Below are 18781 nucleotides of genomic sequence, written 5' to 3'. Positions count from 1 at the left end.
CCGCTCTGTTGGCACCTTTCCTTCGGCTGGGCGCCATTAATACACTACACCAACGAAGAATTCCCAGGCATTGGAAGACAAAATCAAGAAAGAACAAAAACCCTAACACCCTACTAAAAGTGTTTACAAGAAACCCAATTCAAACTACAATTGCCCTGATATAATGGTTTATACAGACTTAAATGAGTAGTTGTACAAAACCCCAAGCCTTATCGACGGATGGGAGAGGAGAAGTGAGGGGGGTTAGTGAAAGAAGGTTGTGGCTGTGGGTGAGTGTTTTGTGGAAGAAAATGTGAGCGAAATAGGAGAAAAACAGATATGAAATGAGTTGGTTTATTTGCAGCAGGGGGGGTGATTCTAACGTGCACCGGTGGCGTGCGGGATAAGGAGCGTCTATAGATACGAATATTGAGCCGAATCACTATTGGGCTGCATAATGGGCTTTCTATACTTGCTACAAAAAGATGGAAATAAAGGAGTTTCGCAGTTGGACTACCCAACTTTTCATATTTGGGCCGGCCCATAAGAGTTTAAGGTACTTGACCCAACTTTTGCATGCATTCTTAAATATATAAAATAAAATCCTAAAATTATTTTTTAAACAATATTATTACCAATAAAGTGGTTCAAATACCATCCACCTGTCCTAAAAACCAAATGTTTGATTCAAACATTCTTTCAGCACGTGCCAATCATCTACGATACCTTAAAATGGCAACTGCCCTATTTTTATTGGACTCAAAATTTATCATATTTTTTTTTTTTTTCAAACTCAAAATCTAATTTTTAATCCAGCATCAGGCATGTCCCGACTCCATACCCAATGGATCTAACACACAAAATCAAATTAATAATTTGTCCGTCTCTTCACTTAATGAATATCATTTTCTAAACAAATAAAATTAGAATTAATAAATTATTAAAAAATACTATTTATGTTGCAAAAATAGATATACAAAATGTTGATTTTCTTCCCCACTTCAAAATTTTACTATATTTTTCTAGAATTTTTTTTCATTATCCAAAATCATGAGATTATTGGGAATTCCTCTTATCATTCAAATATTGTTAGAACCATATATACTTGAAATATCTTATTTTTTAATTTCTTTACATTTCGAATTTTCTTGCACTCAAAAAAAAATAAAAATAAAAATTGTGGACAAAATATTTTGGAATAGGAAAAAATTATAAGAAAAACATCAAGAAACCCTACCTACACTCAACCACGCGTATTCGTCTTCTGTCCCTACCAGAAACCAATGTCAATTCCATAGGAATTAGTGGATTCAAGGTATGCCTTGTCCCAACATATATCGTACAAAGCCCAAACGTCGCAAGCTGTCTGCGAGGGTCTCTTTTGTCTTTTCCATACGAGGAAATTTAATCATTAATCCCTCAGGCTCAGGCAGACATATCTCACATTAACCAGACTATTAATTAAGGAAACCCCACTTTTAATGAACATTGATTTCCCCAAATTAATGATATTAATTGTTTGTTCCTAATTACATCATTAATCACTTTGGGTTATTTCTTTTGTAGGCAGGAGGGATCCAAGGTTTGTTAAATGGGAGGTACACATAATTTGATGTCTTTTTTAATTTATTTTTAATTTGTTTAAGGAAGTGGAAGCGGCTGCGCAAATAAAAAAAAAGAAAAAATCTGTAAAGTATTCCACCCGTCGTATTTCTAATTTAATAATAAAAATTATGTAATGTCTGAATTTATTCGTTTTTTTATATACATGTTTTAATTAATTGTATAATCATAACTTAAGATGCGGCAATGGAAGTAAAATGACACATTTGCTTGTCATGAATCAACTATAACAGCTAAAAGAGTATCTGCAAATACTTATTGAAAATAAATTAAAAGAGTGTTCTTGTTTTATAACTTTCACTTTTAGACAATTTAAATCGAGTTGATTCAGTTCGAAAATTATAAGCAGCTTACTTCCAGACATTCTAAATTCAATTATTTTTTTTTCACTTTTAATTTTATTTTTAAATACTCTCAACAATTATTACTGCTTGTTACAATATTTTTTTTACAACTTATTTTTATTACAAAAGTAGAAAGTTATTGCAGATACTTTTTAATTATTGATGAAAATAAATAGATGAATGATGCTGTTTTCATCTTATCTAAGATTTTTTGTACATTTGTGTGTGTTGTAAATGGAATTAGCGATGAAGGACAAGTAATAAGTGTACTTTAGGGTGAATCATATATAGTGACATGGTTGTGGGAGTGATGATTGTATGTAAATCCAACTGAGATTGATGTTGAAGATAAGTTGGTTAGAATTGGACAAATAGAAAGAGAGAGAGAGAGATTATTAGATTAGTATGGGAAATTAAAAAGAATGATTGTCCGAAAGAAAACTTTCACTTTCAAAATTCCACTTTCATAGATCCTGTCCGATAATTTAAAGTTTAAACCTCCCACCCCCCAATCCCGCGCCCCTCACCATGTGACAACACATGCAAACAGTAGTTTCCCAGTCATCCAAAAAGTCAAACTTTCTACGTGGGCTGCAAATACCTACCCCCACGTGTACCCCCACAATTAGTAGGTAGCACTAAAATTATATAAACCCAGATATTTATTGCTTCCCTTCCTCCTAATCCGCCACGTATTCCTCAGATATTTCGAGCCACGAAAATGATATCTTCTGCCCACCACGTGGCACCCTCTTCCTTCTCATCATTTCCCATCGCCGGGGGCAATTCTTGTTTTTTTCTTACAATCTTTCTCCACTATGTTTTCCTCAGGGCCTCAACGCACCAATCGCCTTCCGGTACGTGTTAGGTTCCCAATGATGAGAACACACGTATCATCTCCTCCTGGGTTTTGTTTGTCACTCATTATTTTCCCTTCTCCACGTGTCCTCCCCTGTTATATAACCCGCGTCGAGTCGACACCGTTTCAACGCCACTGGATAATGTGTCTCAAAATGGGTGAGAGTGAGAGTTCGAGCCAGATGCCCCGGCTCAATGAGTCAGCCGACTCTGGGATACTCAACGAGCGAGTTCTCATCTTGGTTTTTGAGTCTTTGAAATGGGATATCCATACTCTCTGCAGAACGGCGGCGGTCAACCGCCGGCTCCGCGCCCTGGCTAAACGCCTCCTTTGGCGGGAGCTCTGCTTGTACCGCGCGCCGCGGATGATGTCAACTTTGACAGAGGGCTCGCAGAGCAACCGGATGATCGGAGGCTGGAACACGCTGGCCAAGCTATTATTCTTCTGCGGCGGTCGACTCGGCATTTCAGGCTGAGTCAGCCTTCCCCGGGTCATTTCGTTAAATCGTCCCGGTTTTCCAAGACTTCGGGTCGGAGCTTCCTGGCGAAGAACTGCAGAGGGGATGTCCTGTACGTGAGCGACCCGTGCGAGCACCCGACGGGGGACAAGCAAGACGACGTCGGAATATACAGAGGGGTGTTTCGGGCATTTATGAAGTCGAGGACACGGGACTTTCTGATAAGGAGACAGGTGGAGTTCGAGGCAGGGGTGAAGTGTCCGTACTGCGGCGCCCGCGTGTGGAGCATGACGGCGGCGAGGCTGATTCCCAGGAAGAGCGCGGCTAGGCGGCTGGGGTCCAGCGACGGCGCTCTAGAGTATTTCGTGTGTTTGAACGGGCACCTGCACGGCACGTGCTGGTTGGTACCACTGTCATCCGACGAGGACGCAGAAGACGTCGACGACGAGGATGATGATAGTATTGGTAGCGATGAGGACGACTACGATGACGAGGCTGATGGCGGGTCCGGTAATCACGATGATATCCAGGTTAGAAACGGAAGGATATGTTTTTAGAATCAGAGAGCTTGTGTAGGATAGTTTAATTTGCTGAAATCAATGAACTCATCAAGATTGTCCAGATTAACTTAACGGAGCCGTTAATTGACAGTTCCAAAATCATTGATTATGGAAGAGATTGAGGGTGAAATTAGGAGAAAGTATTTTTGTTGGGACTTAATGTATAATTATAATTGTATGGGAATTAAGTGGGCAGTCGAATGATTGATGAGAGAGCCTCTCTGTTTTTCTTGGACAAGAACTACACAAACTTTCTTTCTTTATTTCTCGAGTACATTATTACATTCCCTCTTCAGAGTTGAGTGTGTGTGAAGATTATTGTAACTTTTTTTAATTATGATTTAGATGTTGCATGCGTTTGCATGCAGCACCGCTGATGATTCATTTTGAATTTTCAGTTATATATTTATTTTTAATTTTCTCACAAATTTATTTCATTCTCTTCTCGTAAATCATAATTACTGCTCTCTTTCTTTTAATTTCCAATATTTTGTTAATATATATATCATGAGACCCTCATAATTCATTTGTTTTAGACTTAGCCAAAATTTACTTTGAGTTATTAGTTGGGATAGCCCACTAAATCACTTTTAATTTTTTATTTGCTTCATTTTGAATCGGCTCGATAATAGTAACTAAAGCTCGTTGTCGTAGTTCATTGCAATTGTATTGTAATCTCAAAGTCATCTATACCGCTTAAATTTCATTGTGTCAAGTAAAGGAGCACATTCTCCTCAAATTTATATCAATTAAGGATGACGTATAGTAGAAAAATATCAAGTAATCAATATTGTATACGTGAGCAATTAGAGATTAGGAGCAGATATGATTGCCGGCATCAATATATATATATATATGTAAAGATATTTGCTGAGTACGAAATTTTTTTAATTAAATTAAATTTTTTTGAACCAAATCAATCAAATGACATCTTATAAGGGTGTATTGCAATTTATCTTCCATATTGAAAATGAGCTTATTACTCCCTATGAAAAAAATATAGCGTAGTTTACTTCTTATATTTTTTAAAATAAAGCAATGAGGGGGTAAATCGCTTCATTTTTAAACTTATTGGGGGTGAATTATTGTATTTTAAAAAATATAAGAAGATAAATTACTATTTATTTTTTCATACGGAGTTAATTTGCTCATTTACGACATTATAAAAAAATTACTTGTATTTTTTTCCATCTTATAAATTTTACATTAATAAATATATTATATTTATTATATAATTGATTTGATGTGATTGAGTTAGAATTTTGTCGATAAAAAAGAGGGAGATGATTGAAAAATGAGTGGGAGAGGGGCAGCTAGCTAGCGTAGTTATTTGTGAATGGGCGTCCATATTCGCACCCAATGTTTGAGTGTTGTGATTTTAATGTGATGGCATGGAAGAGCATCTCGGGGCGGATGCAGATTGCAGGCAGGTTCGCCCAATTGATGCTGCCGTTGCTGTATCTCTCACCCTCTAAATTAATATTATGGATGGATGCCATAAATGAATGGGTTCTGGCCTGGGGATGCATTTTTCCCAATATTCTAACGTCACAATTTTTTATCTACTAGGTTGAGGTTCATGAATTAATTCATTTATTTTAATTTAAGAATAATTATATTTTTTTTATTGAGATTTGATGTAATTATACGTAATTTTTTTTGTAGTTTATAAAATTACATATAGCACCTCTAAAATTTGCTTCCGTTTAACAAATAAGTCCATTCATTAGTCAAATTTCATTAAATTTGCTGAGATTAACAGAAAAAAAGTCTATTGTTATCTTTAATTGACTTATTACTGATTTATTACGTGTCAAATAAATATTTGTAATCAAATTACCTTCATACAACTTCATGCATTAATGCATGGAGGAGGTATATCTTCAACTTGTAATAAGTCAGTAATAAGGCATATCGAGAGTATTACATCCTCTCCTAAGATTTAATGTAATCACACGTAAATTTCCTGTGATTTGAAAGTTACATTTAGTACCCACGAGCAATGTTTTAAAACCCAACTCGAATCGTCCGGTCCAACTGCTCAAACCGCTGACAGGGCTAGAAAACGGGTTGCGCGAAATACAAAAATCGATGGGAGTGAGAAATCGTGTTATTTTGAGAGAACCGTTTGACCCGATGATCGGACCACCAACCAGAGTGATTTTGACCAATTTTAGAAAGATGCTTAAATCTCTATTATCTCCTAATTTTCTTCCCCTTTCTTCAGTTCAGCTTCAGCCAAACACGCTCAAAGCCTCAAAGGCCAAAGTCCAAAGTCGGAAGCTCAATTTTTTCAGTCCATCTCTTCTCGCTTAAGTGCAGCAGCAACGGCGGAAACAACAGTAGTGGCAAAAACAGAAGCAGTGGTGGCGGAACAGCAACAACAACGGATGAGCGGAGGTATAAATCTCTCTTCTTTCTCTTTCTCATCGTTAGTTACTTCAATTATTTTTTGGCAATTTCTACAATCAATTAAGACAAAAACTAGCAAGAATTGTTGATGCAACAAATGCACTAGTAGAAATTTCAACTAAGAAAATAACCAAACCCTAAATATGAAAATGCAGAGAATTAATCCATTTTATGTTGGTTTCTTGCACTTATATTTGATCATATATAGTCGTGGAACGAACATTTTATCCTAATTAACATGACAATTTAATAAATAGAAATTTAAGTTAAAGTTTTATATGGTATTAATTCGATCAAAAACCAAGGATGAATTAATAATGCATGACATATCTATTTTATGTTACTTAATTATAAGCATATATTATTGAAAATATTAATTGCAAAGAGAAAAATACTTAAGAGACAAAATTTTTAAGTAAATTTATATTATTTAATTATTAAAGTTATTTTTATTTATTTTATAATTATTTATTACACATATATGATGTCATCGGTTCAACCATGTTTGGGCCAACGGTTAAACAATGATCCATAACCCACTAAATTTTCAGGGTTTTAAAAAAACATCGCCCATAAGGTCTTCTTCCGTCTAACAAAATGTTTTAATATATCATAAAATATTTAATAATTATATTCAAATACACATAGTATGTGTGCTGTATTATGGTTAAGACAGTACATTAATTATGTTCAAACATTACACGTATTTGGTTTTGTTCAACATTAATTATAGAACGGTATAATAATTTAATATTCCATAAACCGCATTGAGATCCGTGAATTTACACTAATCTTGAGCAACATCTGCTTTACTGATCATCAAATCAACCTAATGTCACACAAAATTGGCACTTTTCAAGAAATTGAATCACTGTACCACGTGTCCGTGTGGTGTTCCCGCGTTTGCTCCAATTCCCACGCACATATTAAGTTGTCCACAAAATTATAAAATTAGTCCTACAATTTAAAATCATTTCAGATTTAATCTCATATTTTATATAATTTTTAATCTAATTTTATATTTTGTTAAAAATTATAAAAAAGAATTTAAGATAATTTATCCCATGTGATATTGCAAATAAATGAATTATTTTCTATAAAAAAGGAGTAGAAATATACCCTCCTGTGTTAATTAAAATAAAGTAATTTATCTCATATCTATAATAGAAAATTGCTTGTATTTTTTCCTTATAAAAAGAGGTAGAAACATTAAAATTAAATAACTCCCTCCCACTAACAGACATTAAAGCTAACTGCTGAACATTTGTTTGACCCACGTACCCGTGATTTTTTCACATGGGTTATTCGTCATTAGTCTTGGCATTTTTTTTTGTAACTTTTACCGAAATATAGGGTTTTATAAAATGTGGGGTTAAATTCAAAATGATTATAAATTGTGGGATTAATTTCGCAATTTTGTTCAATATGCTATTAATTCATGTGGACATGACTGCCCTTTTAGTGAACTGTCAATGGCGGAGACCTCGGAGTTATATATGTCCAAAAATTACAATATGACAGTTGGGATAAGTCGTTGAAGTGGTCGGTTCAAGTTCAACTTTTTTCAATATTATTCCAAATGGAGATGCGCTATTTTACGTATAGCATCTCCTGCATATTCCGCCAATTGTACCCGCCTGCCGTGCTAAAGTTCAAGCACCAATCAATTGCGACAACCCGTATGTGGCTTCCATGTTTTCCATATATATATTATTTTTAGTTAATTATCCTTAAATTCTCTTTAAAAATGTAAAATTAAAAGCACGTACTTAAACACATTATTAATAATATTTTTTATTATTTAAACTTAATAATCCGGTGAATTTGATTGTGCGACCACGTTTTTCCTTCTTATAGTAAAATATAATCTGTTTAATTACACATGATTCAACGTTATTGATGTGGAATTAATTGGTACTGATGTATTGATTGAATTAATATATTATTTAATTTATTAAAATATCGATTTAACTGTTGATTTTCAGTTTCATCTAAAATAAAATAATTGGTAGGACTCAAATTTACTCACGTGAATTAATTAACATTGATGTATTACGCAGTTAATTAAAATATTGAGACAATCGTTAATTACTATTTGTATCTAAAAAGAAGAAAACGTAAGACTAGAATTTACTGACGTGAAATCAATTGAAATTTTTGACCAATTTTGGAATATATTGACCTAAAGGTGACTAATTATGGTAAAAGTTAAATTAAAGGTAAACCGCAAGGAGTCGTTGTAGGTACGCGGGCAAGGTGTCATATAAAATTAAGTGAGGGGTAATTTGGTCATGAGAAGTTTGAAAATTTGCGTGTTCTATCCGTAGGTGCAGTTTAACGTTAACAAAACTGTCATGAAGGGGCAGGGAACTCGCAAACCGAAGAACCCGTTGTCCGCCTCGAGCTTTTTGCCGCTTTCCCACCTCCGCCGCTCACCCCCCAAAAAGTTTCAATTCTGAGATGCCCTAATTCCGCCTCATTCTTGCATTCATCGAATTCAATTCATCGCCGAGGAGATTAGGGGTATGCATCTCGTTTTGCGCCATAGGTAAGAGACAAGAATTCAACTGTTTTGCTGGTTTGAAAAGTAACGGTAACAAGTATTCAAGAACAATAAAAGGGTGTCGTTTTCTTTTTCTTTTTCTTTTTTTTTTTTTGAATCTTTCGATTGTTTCTCGGTTGTTTCTTCGTTAGTTATGTCTTGAATCGGCGGAATTTGGGATAAGAAATTTTGATGTTTTAGGAAATATTTGAAATGATTGAATCCTTTTCGTGTCGTTTTGATTCTTTACCTAGTTTTGGACTGTACTAATACGTGATGATTTTATTGGTTTTGTCGTATTTCTGTTATCAAACATCTGGTTTCTGCTTCTTTGCGTCTTTCGGTCCCTCTGGTTTTCTTTTGGCTTCTTACGAGTCTTGCTTGGGAGACAACGTTGGTGTCAGACGTTAAGAGATAATGCTAGCAGTGTTTATCGATAACAGAGAGATATAGATTGTTGTGTAGTTTATTTCTGCATGCTTCTTTGCGGTATGATTTGTTCTCAGTAACTGTGTGCTGAATAGCACTCTGAGATTTTTGACTCATCCTCGATTCAATTTTATAATTTTGATACTGGAGTTGTTTGAAACGTGAAACCTGATGTTTGATTTTTCAGGTAATATCTGGTCATTAAAGGAGCAGAAATGTTCTAGGATATTCTGCAAGTTTTTGGAGCTCAAGGGGATCATTTAAACTGACTGACTAAACAAGTTCTTCTGCTCAAGGGAAGGCAGCTATAACGAATCGGGGAATTACCCCGATTCCATCAGTTTCAACTGTAGAAGATTATACCTCACTAGTGTGGAAGGTTTCCAAGTATGTATATTGTTTTGGGAGATCACGTAGTAGAATTGAGAGGAGATGTAGACCTTCGCCATCCTTTCTTTAATTCAATTTATGTGCATGCGCAGTTATATTCTCTTAATGTATCAACTTGGGAAGCCAATCTCACTTCTCTTTGTTCCGTCGCAGGTGATAAGTAATCCTCACATAACAATATGGCTAGTATTCAAGATATTAGCACATCGGCAGCTATCAATCTTTTATCTGCATTGGCATTTCTTCTGGCATTTGCATTTTTAAGACTCCAACCAATCAATGATAGAGTATATTTCCCAAAATGGTACAAGAAGGGTATAAGATCGAGCCCAAGGGGTTCTGGACCTATAGTGAACAAGTTCGTTAACTTAGACTACAGAACCTATTTAAAGTTCTGGACTTGGATGCCTGCAGCACTAAGAATGCCAGAGCCTGAGCTGATAGAGCATGCGGGGCTCGATTCTGCTGTGTATATAAGAATTTACCTTCTTGGGTAGGTGCAGAAGGTTTGGGCTTATGGCTTTAGTCTTATCATGTGGAAATTAATTTTTTTAGTGCTTAAACACATATAAAATGTTCTCTTCCTTATATTTCTAAATTCTCATGGGTCACGGTAATAAAAACAATCTGGAATGCAGATTGAAGATCTTTGTCCCTATTGCTCTGCTTGCTTTTGCCGTATTGGTGCCAGTCAATTGGACTGGCCAAACACTAGATGATGTCAAAGATTTAACATACAGCGACATTGACAAGCTCTCGATATCCAATGTTCCTGCAGGATCTTTAAGGTGACGACTAGACCTGTTTGCACCTCTTACAGTGATATTTATGTGAGATCATGGTTTCAGTTCTTACCTTAAAGGAGTCTCCGCACAGCCAAGATGCTCAGAGTACATTAGCAATGCTATTATGGCAAAACATGCATATGAAATAATGAAAATGATTTAATAAATGCCATATTATCATGTTGTGCTTCAACCATTCTGATTGATGACTTACACATCTTTTTTCTAACATCTATAGGATAACCCGCTGACGAAAGTTATTATAATTTATTAAGTTCATCGAAACTCTGTTATTAGAAAGAAATCCAAACTATTATATTTTACCTTTCTGATGTTTGAAATACAGTGTTTTGATTCTATACTGCGTCCTACTGTAGGTCAAGACTTTTGTATCATGAATCGTAAGAAGGGCAGCTGCCTGTTTAGATGCCATGAAAATGTTATAAGTTGGGTCATTGCTAGATACATTTCTTTTCTTAGAAGATGGTACCAGTGCCATCTTATTCATTAGATATAGGACTATGCATCTTTGTAGCTTTAGTAGATTGAAAAGGATGAACAGAATTTATTGGTTTGTTAATGTTTATTTCAGTTTGGATTTATTCTATGTTCTAATCTTTGGTAAAGCATATATTTTTCTAATTTTTATTCAGGTTTATCGCACACATAGTTATGGCATATATAGTCACGTTGTGGACATGCTATGTCCTTTACAAGGAATACGAAATCATAACTAACAAGAGGTTGCACTTCCTAGCCTCTGAAAGTCGTCGTCCAGATCAATTCACTGTGAGTTTGTAAATTATGCAAGCTATTTATGATGTATACTTTTTTTTCTGAGACTAGACTTCATTTTGGCCAAGAAAATTCTATTGTTTTAGCTGTGGGGATGATCATTTGGGTTTCATTTCAGGTCCTTGTGAGAAATGTTCCTCCAGATCTTGATGAGTCAGTTAGCGAGCATGTGGGGCATTTCTTTTGCGTAAACCATCCTAATCACTATCTCATGCATCAGGTTCGCATTTATGTTACTTCAATTATAATATTTGAAGAGTAAAGTCTTCAAATTAATCTTCGTGTGCCGTAAAGGGAAACCAGAAAGGGAACTCGAACTTGCAGATTACTTATAGAAGTTAATCTTGTATTTTGTTCTGAGGTTTTAATTCTACACAGCTCTTCAATAACTGGACTGCAGGTCATATACAATGCAAACAAGCTTGCCAGTTTGGTTGAGAAGAAGAAGAGTTTACTCAACTGGCGAACTTATTATGAAACAAGATATGAAAGAAACCCCAAAAACAGACCAATGACAAAGGTATAGTTAATGTTTTTAGCAATTTTTTTCTGTTTATTTATTTGTTCATTCGGAAATCAAAAGTTTTGACTATGGTTTTGGTTGCTCAGTGGAATGTGCTCATAAATAGTTTACTCAGCTGTTCTTGAATATATCCTCCACATGATTTAGAATAAACTTGTAATCTCATTTTCTTAAAGTTTATAGACAGGTTTTTGGGGCCTTTGCGGAGAATCTGTGGATGCCATTGATTACTACACGGCAGAAATCAAGAAGACAGTTGAAGAAGTAAGACTGCGACACTACATAATATGTAAACTTACTTTGCTTTTTAACTACCCAGATATACCTTCTTTTACACCATGGCCTGTCAATATTGCCTTATTGGTATGATTCAGAAGTTTGGCAGTACATGATTCCCAGGTTTGATGCGCTAGCTGATAACCAATTCCCTTAACCAATGTTTTTCGGCTACTTGACTGAGTTCTTTTCCTGGGGTACAGGAAGCTGCAGAAAGGGAAAAGGTCGTAAGTGACCCAAAGGCCATAGTTCCTGCAGCATTTGTTTCATTTAAGTCCCGTTGGGCAGCAGCTGTTTGCGCTCAAACTCAACAAGCAAGCAATCCAACTATTTGGTTGACAGAATGGGCCCCTGAACCACGTGATGTTTACTGGGATAATCTTGCAATACCCTATGTTGAGCTTAATATAAGAAAACTGCTCATGGGTGTTGCTATGTTCTTTCTCACATTCTTTTTCATGATACCTATTGCATTTGTACAATCCTTGGCAAGTATAGATGGTATCACAAAGGTTCTTCCGTTCCTGAAACCATTGATTCAAATGTAAGCTCATTTCTTTTAAGCATTTCTTTGTGTCAGTTGAATTGTCTTCCTATGAATAGATTTTGAGATGCTGAATTATCATCGTTGCATATCATGCCATTCTTGTCATGTTATTGGATCTCAACATACCAGATTAAACGAGGTTTTAGTTTTGAAGCATTTTCAAACTTGTCCAATGAATCAATTTTCTCAGTATGCCAAATATTGAAGTCATTAGTTAACGGTTAGAAGAAATAAGGTTTATGGTTTTTGTTTCTGTCCTCAAATAATTCCTCAGGATTTATCTAGAAAATTGAGTTCTCGATGACCATGTTCTTGATTTGTGGTTAGCAATGATCTGATATTCTGTAACCACATTCCTTGACATATAAGCCTGTGCACTAAGTTGAGTAAATAAAATGATGCTCCGGATATAGCACGCAAGCCAACTTTTGTATTTGGCACCATACTCGATTTCTTAGTGTACAATGCCGTGTTCTTTAAGCTCATTGGAATCTTTATCTTCTTCTCATTTTACTTGTGCATTTATTTCTTCAACATGTTCTATAATTGAGTTTTTGTTCTTCAGGAAAAAGGTCAAGTCTATTATTCAAGGTTTTCTTCCTGGTATAGCGCTTAAGATCTTTCTGGCGATTCTTCCAACAATTCTCATGATGATGTCCAAAATAGAAGGACTTAGATCTCTTTCATCTCTGGACAGAAGATCAGCTGCAAAATATCATTTGTTTTTACTCATAAATGTCTTCCTTGGAAGTCTCATCACCGGAGCAGCATTCCAGCAGCTCCATAAGTTCCTCAACCAATCCCCATCAGAGTATGTTACTGTTTGCTTCTAGCTTGATTAATTGCTAATATCACATCATTGTTAAGACTCAACAGGCATAACAACAAGAGAGTCTCTCATCTAAGCTTAATTGTATCGTCACCATCCATTTATGATTTCTAACTGAACTTAACAGTTCCTCTGTTTAGTTATGGAGATCTTGTATCCCTTACACAGCGTTGTTCTTCAGTGAAGTTGAATTCAACCTACACGTCGGCCAAAGTTTTGTTTGTTACCTTTACTACCTCTACCACTCATATTTTCCCATCAGTTTTAACTTGATGAGATGTCTGCAACAAAACTTAGCAATCCTGTTCTTCTTGTTTCAAGAACTCTAAAATTCTGTTATCCTTCCTAATTTCCATTGGATACTTAAATCATAGATCATCAAGTCACCAGCTCCCAATTAATACCACACACTAACTATTTGTTTCATGCTTGAAAATACCATGCCTCCCTGATCCGACGTTGATGGTTTAAGTTTTCCTACCTTGCAGGATTCCAATAACAGTGGGTGTTGCCATTCCAATGAAAGGCACTTTCTTTATTACTTATATTATGGTTGATGGTTGGGCGGGGATCGCTGCAGAGATCCTCAGATTGGTTCCTCTAATCCTGTTCCACCTCAAAAATACATTCTTGGTTAAGACAGAACAGGACAGGGATCAGGCAATGGATCCTGGCTGCATAACTTTTGCCTCATCAGAACCTCGCATACAACTATATTTCTTGCTGGGACTTGTTTATGCAGTGGTCACACCATTTGTTTTACCTTTCATCATTATCTTCTTCGCCTTTGCCTATGTGGTCTTTCGCCATCAGGTATGCTCCTAAGGAAGTCTCTGTATGGGGTTCATTTGAAGGAGCCCATTACCGAGCTTAGTCTCCAAACATTATTTGTTCGTGCTTTTATGCATTTTACAGGGCCAACTGCCACTTTTTCTTTCAAGATTAGGTTAGTAATGAGATTTTTTGCATTTACCCCTTCTCCAGATCATCAATGTATATGATCAGAATTATGAGAGTGCGGCTGCATTTTGGCCAGATGTGCATCGTCGTGTCGTTATAGGTCTAGTAATTTCACAATTACTGTTGATGGGACTGCTGAGCACAAAGAGTATAGCAAAATCAACTCCAGTGTTGCTCATACTTCCCGTCTTGACCATCTGGTTTCATCGATTTTGCAAGGGCCGATTTGAGTCAGCCTTTGTTAAGTTCCCACTTCAGGTTAGTGCATGCTGAATTTCTTTTATTTTTCATTGGACTTTATCATGATAAACTACAAGACAACTAGAGATGACAACATGTAGGGTCCGAGGTGGGTTTGCCAAAATTCGGAACCCGATCTGCTAAGAAATTATGCTATATCAGTCTTTTCAATCAGTTGAGATAAACTTTTATATCAGACAACGGAACTACGTTTATGTAAACTTGTGTGGACAATGAGATAAGTTTTGTGACTGAACAGGATGCAGTGGTGAAGGACACATTAGAAAGGGCTACAGAGCCGAACCTAAACTTGAAAGCTTATCTACAGGATGCTTATGTACACCCGGTGTTCAGAACCATTGAGATTGAGAAAGCAGCAGCTGTTGATGAGGAGGAGAACAACCCGCTTGTCGAAACCAAGAGAAATTCGCGCATGAGTAAAAGTGCTTCTACTGCTAGTGGCATCACTCCTGAAGCTGCAACAAAAGATGCCGCTAGACATATATGAGGTTTAACCATGGCACTTTGCTTGTGCTTCCTTATGCCAAGTCCCTGGATTAGAATGTCAATATTAGTGACATGGTATTGGATTATATGTTTCCCAGAAGATTAGACAAAGTCAAGATTGGGAAATACACTAGCTTTCCAATGGTCACTCTGTATTTATGACAATGATAAGGCCTCATGTATAATATATTCTTCCTACACATACTCATTATCTAATCTCTCTCTCTCCCCCCCTGGTGATGTTGGGTGGGTGTTAATTTCCAATTCCTAGGACTAGTTTTCGCTATCCTTCATCCACATGACAAAAGTTCAACATCTCGTTTTCACTTTTCTTCCAAGAGTTTGTAGAAAAAGGAGGTATTTGTGATTTTTCAAACAACAAGGAGATATTCGTAATTATGTCAAATATCAGGGGAGGTCGTAATTTACCCAAAATAGAAAGCCAAAAATGGGAGAAGAGAAGTGAGTATTACGTAACAATAGACACTGACTTGCTACAAGAGCTCCTAAATCTCACAGTAAGCTTTTGTTGGTTCTGGCTGGAAGTTCACCACTCATGGTCATGGACGATGACAGTAATCTCACGAAGCAATGACTACCAGGTCAAATTAATGGTCAGATCCAATAGAGCTTCTACTTGGTGTATGGCCCGTTGTTTCTCCTGCTGTTTTAACCTACTAGCAACTGATTCTGGATCAAGAGCTTGTGTATTTGCTTCGTCTTGCTCAGATCGAATCTCTTGCAGCAGTGCATCGACTTCTCGTACAAAATCTACCCTCAAAAGAACATCATCAGCCTCAATGGTTGGCCTCATTGGTCCTTGCTGCTAAACATAAAGATGGAACAACCAATCATTTAGGAAAATCAAATGAATAGAAAAGATAAACTTCAAAGCAGACTGATGCGCTTACAAAGCATGGAATATGTAAGCACACAAGGAGCAAAAACAAGCATGCAATCCGCAACTAAGGCATGAGGGAATTGGAAGGTTCATTGTAGGGGCTAGGTATTTATTAGAGATTCGTGGATAAATCAGTTTTAGTTACCGTATTATTCCTCTATTTGCCAGTCCAAGGGAAGCAAAAAATATGGCTGAAAGCCTTGACAGATTTGAGAAATTTATAGTCAAAAGCAAGCACAGAAGAAACCTGATAATAGCGCCTCATTGCGTCAGAAAATTCAAAATATAGAGTGATATAGCACATGTGAGTGACACCTTATCAATGTCAAATCCAGGTGGTACAAGAATGCTGAAGGGATCCTCTCTGGGAAAAGTTTCAACCATACGCTTCTTACATGCCTTTAGCCAGCCATCATCGTCAAATCCGTCATGCATATTCAAGAGATCATTAAGCAACCTCATTGCTGGAGTAGCCTCCCGTTTCAATATCTCAGTCTAAAGCATAAAGATGATATAGACAGATTAATACCATACTATATGATAAGGGTAAAAAATTGGCCAAACACCAACAAAATGGTGTCCCATCCAGGAAAAGGATGCAAGTCAAATAATGTAGTATCGGGCCAAATGGCATTACCAGGAAGCAACTGTCATTAGCCTGATATTGAAGTCTTCTATCTAAAAATCAATAACAATGGGAAACATAACAAGCGGACCTTCAGAAATGATGCATACCTCGACCCTCCTGTACAAGAGATCAAGACTTCTAACAGCATCCTTCTCATCCTGAAACAAGTTTTTGTAGATTTAAATTATCATACAGACACAAGAAAAATAACTGAAGAAGGATTAGGAAGCTCAAAAAGGTGTATCCTTGAAATGGTTTAAATGCTTCCGAGAACAAAAGCATGTGTTTGTGCTTCATATAATATTCCAACCTCATCTACTACTATTCATAACTGGAGTGCTCTTTATTGGTATGGCCTTCTTGCAACATGTTAAAAAATAGTGGAACCAATCATTTCCAGATACTAACAGACAACAGAGGCACTGCATGATAACTCACATCATGTCTAGCGAGATCTAGGCGATTCCATATCACCAACAGTACTAGTTCATTCAGTTCACCTTTCTCAGCAGCTTCCTCAATTTTCTGCAGTAAACAGAAAATAACTATGATCCAATATCACTTGAAACTTTAGCTAATATGATGTACTCACCAACAAAAAATATACACGTGTAGGATCAACCAAAATATAACTAATGGGGCTGAGGAATTCTTCTCTGAGGCGGAAAAGCATTAGCAACCGAATATAGAAATATCCATAGTGTCGAAATGGGAACAAAGTAAAGATGGATATGGAAATGAGAATAGGAATAAGGAAAGATGGGAACTGGAGTCTTGAATCTTTGGTTCAGGAAACAAATGGTAAACACAACATAGTAGGTATAGTTTCCTGCTGTAAGACAGAAGAATGAAATAGCATTTGAACTAGAAGTAGCAATTTGAGAGGGTGTAGACGTCCTCTGCATTTGACAACAGCCAAGATGCTAATCCAATGAAAATCACCAAAAGTTATTGATTTGAAGCATAGTGAAGTTCACTGCAACTCAGAATTAACTGGTGTGAAGAGAAACACCGGTAAAGGCACTTCCAATTTATCTGACAGTGGAGTTCAATCCAGCCGTCTTTAGTCTTTTGAGTTAATTCCAGTTCACAAGTTGCGATTCTCTTTAACTGAGATGAGCTTGCATGACTTCTCAGTTTCATTGACTTTGTTTACTTCCAAATAGAACTAGAGGTTTCCTCTTTAATACAGTTATAATTAAGGAAAGCATTCAACATAAATTTGAGCTAAAAAATGATTATAGAATACCTCTTCCACCTCTTCAGCCGATCTTATGAAGCTCGAAACTAATTTTTTGGCTTTGCGAAGCTCTTCATCTGGATAACTTTTCAGTCGCAACCCAATTTCACGGTACTCATCAACCTTTCTTTCCTCTTCCTCATCTTCCTCTTGCCGCCTCCTATGCAATTCCTTTGTCTTTTCCCTCTGCCTTGCTTGCCATTCCTAATCTCAAAAAGAGGTTACATTGGCTCTCAGAGAAAACCATGAAACAAAAACTTAACCACTGCGGCAGAATAACTTCACGAGAACCCACAAAAAGAAATCGCAAGAAGTGAGACTACTAAGTGAGAACACACACATACATACATCATCGTAATATTCTTTCGGAAGTCCGTATAAGTCTCGCTCTTCTATCTTCTTGCATCTAAGCAAAGCTGATATTTGGAAACAACAAGAAAGAAAAAGATGGCATCTTTCTTCAATTTTTGAATAAAGAAACAAACCCAGAAAAACAAAGGGAAAGAAAGAGCTTAGCTTACTCTTGGAAGTAGGTATCGTGGGAAAAGCTTTCTGAAATCCTGATAAGGGTGAGCAGGGCGGGAGAGCGGTGCATGTTAGCAGATAAAAAGCCCTTGTCTCCATTTCTTACCCAAAATTGCGCTATCCTCCTTTTGTCCGGGCCCCGGGGTTTAGCCTACCACTACCACCAGCCTTCTTAAACCCTTCCCAAGTAATCTGCTCTGCCCTCTGCTTCGCATAGTCAACTCTTTCTCCCCTTTTTCTCTACTTTCTCCCCTTTTTCTCTACTCTACTTTCTCCCCTTTTTCTCTACTTTCTCATGCTCAAAGATTCACGGTGCTTTACATCCAACTATTACATAGTTTAAAGAAAATCGATCAAACCAATCACATAAAAAAATATATTAACACTTACTCTAATTAATAAAATTCAACCAAACATAACAATTTTTTCC

At 36.5% G+C, this 18781-nt stretch overlaps 4 protein-coding genes across 6 annotated transcripts in view; 2 read left to right on the top strand and 2 right to left on the bottom strand.

Annotated features, from left to right (window-relative positions):
- LOC105163360 (protein HUA2-LIKE 3) overlaps positions 1-2720 on the bottom strand; it is a 13705-nt gene extending 10985 nt beyond the window's left edge. Inside the window, exon 1 of the mRNA XM_011081672.2 lies at positions 2686-2720. Coding sequence (XP_011079974.1) covers positions 2686-2720 — 35 coding nt within the window. The remainder of the gene's footprint in view (positions 1-2685) is intronic.
- On the top strand, positions 2917-4085 carry LOC105163236 (EID1-like F-box protein 3). Its single transcript, XM_011081512.2, is given in 2 exon segments — positions 2917-3257; positions 3260-4085. Coding segments are annotated over 2 exon segments (870 nt in total). The 5' UTR covers positions 2917-2947; the 3' UTR covers positions 3820-4085.
- Positions 8564-15265, top strand: LOC105163234 (CSC1-like protein At4g02900). 2 transcript variants are annotated; one of them, XM_011081502.2, is made up of 13 exons: positions 8564-8782; positions 9393-9592; positions 9749-10088; positions 10234-10383; positions 11034-11169; positions 11294-11395; positions 11576-11695; positions 11882-11962; positions 12178-12518; positions 13087-13332; positions 13839-14163; positions 14335-14568; positions 14810-15265. In XM_011081502.2, exons 3-13 carry the CDS (start codon positions 9775-9777, stop codon positions 15056-15058), a joined length of 2298 nt encoding a protein of 765 aa, XP_011079804.1. In that variant the 5' UTR covers positions 8564-8782; positions 9393-9592; positions 9749-9774; the 3' UTR covers positions 15059-15265. The 2 variants fall into 2 exon arrangements, with proteins under 2 accessions (XP_011079804.1, XP_020550327.1); XM_020694668.1 differs by lacking the exons at positions 8564-8782; positions 9393-9592 and having other exon boundaries at positions 9599-10088.
- LOC105163235 (protein PALE CRESS, chloroplastic) lies at positions 15509-18758 on the bottom strand. 2 transcript variants are annotated; one of them, XM_020694669.1, is made up of 7 exons: positions 18348-18758; positions 18175-18242; positions 17836-18030; positions 17025-17111; positions 16694-16744; positions 16274-16453; positions 15509-15883 (listed from the first exon to the last, which is right to left on the bottom strand). In XM_020694669.1, the coding sequence occupies exons 1-7, from the start codon at positions 18448-18450 to the stop codon at positions 15653-15655; spliced, it is 915 nt and encodes a 304-aa protein (XP_020550328.1). In that variant the 5' UTR covers positions 18451-18758; the 3' UTR covers positions 15509-15652. The 2 variants fall into 2 exon arrangements, with proteins under 2 accessions (XP_020550328.1, XP_020550329.1); XM_020694670.1 differs by having other exon boundaries at positions 15509-15880; positions 18348-18757.

Source organism: Sesamum indicum, linkage group LG6 (assembly GCF_000512975.1).
Source record: "Sesamum indicum cultivar Zhongzhi No. 13 linkage group LG6, S_indicum_v1.0, whole genome shotgun sequence".
NCBI lineage: Eukaryota > Viridiplantae > Streptophyta > Magnoliopsida > Lamiales > Pedaliaceae > Sesamum > Sesamum indicum.
The sequence above is the reverse complement of the archived record's forward strand: the minus strand, read 5'-3'. Positions and strand labels throughout refer to the sequence as shown.

Coding starts and splice junctions, on each gene's coding strand:
- LOC105163234 (XM_011081502.2), top strand. CDS start 9,775: ATGGCTAGTATTCAAGATATTAGCACATCGGCAGCTATCAATCTTTTA. Junction 11,170..11,293: donor GTCGTCCAGATCAATTCACT/GTGAGTTTGTAA, acceptor GTTTCATTTCAG/GTCCTTGTGAGAAATGTTCC. Junction 11,963..12,177: donor TCAAGAAGACAGTTGAAGAA/GTAAGACTGCGA, acceptor CCTGGGGTACAG/GAAGCTGCAGAAAGGGAAAA.
- LOC105163235 (XM_020694669.1), bottom strand. CDS start 18,450: ATGGAGACAAGGGCTTTTTATCTGCTAACATGCACCGCTCTCCCGCCC. Junction 16,454..16,693: donor TCTTGTACAGGAGGGTCGAG/GTATGCATCATT, acceptor TTTATGCTTTAG/ACTGAGATATTGAAACGGGA. Junction 15,884..16,273: donor CTGGATTTGACATTGATAAG/GTGTCACTCACA, acceptor CTTTATGTTTAG/CAGCAAGGACCAATGAGGCC.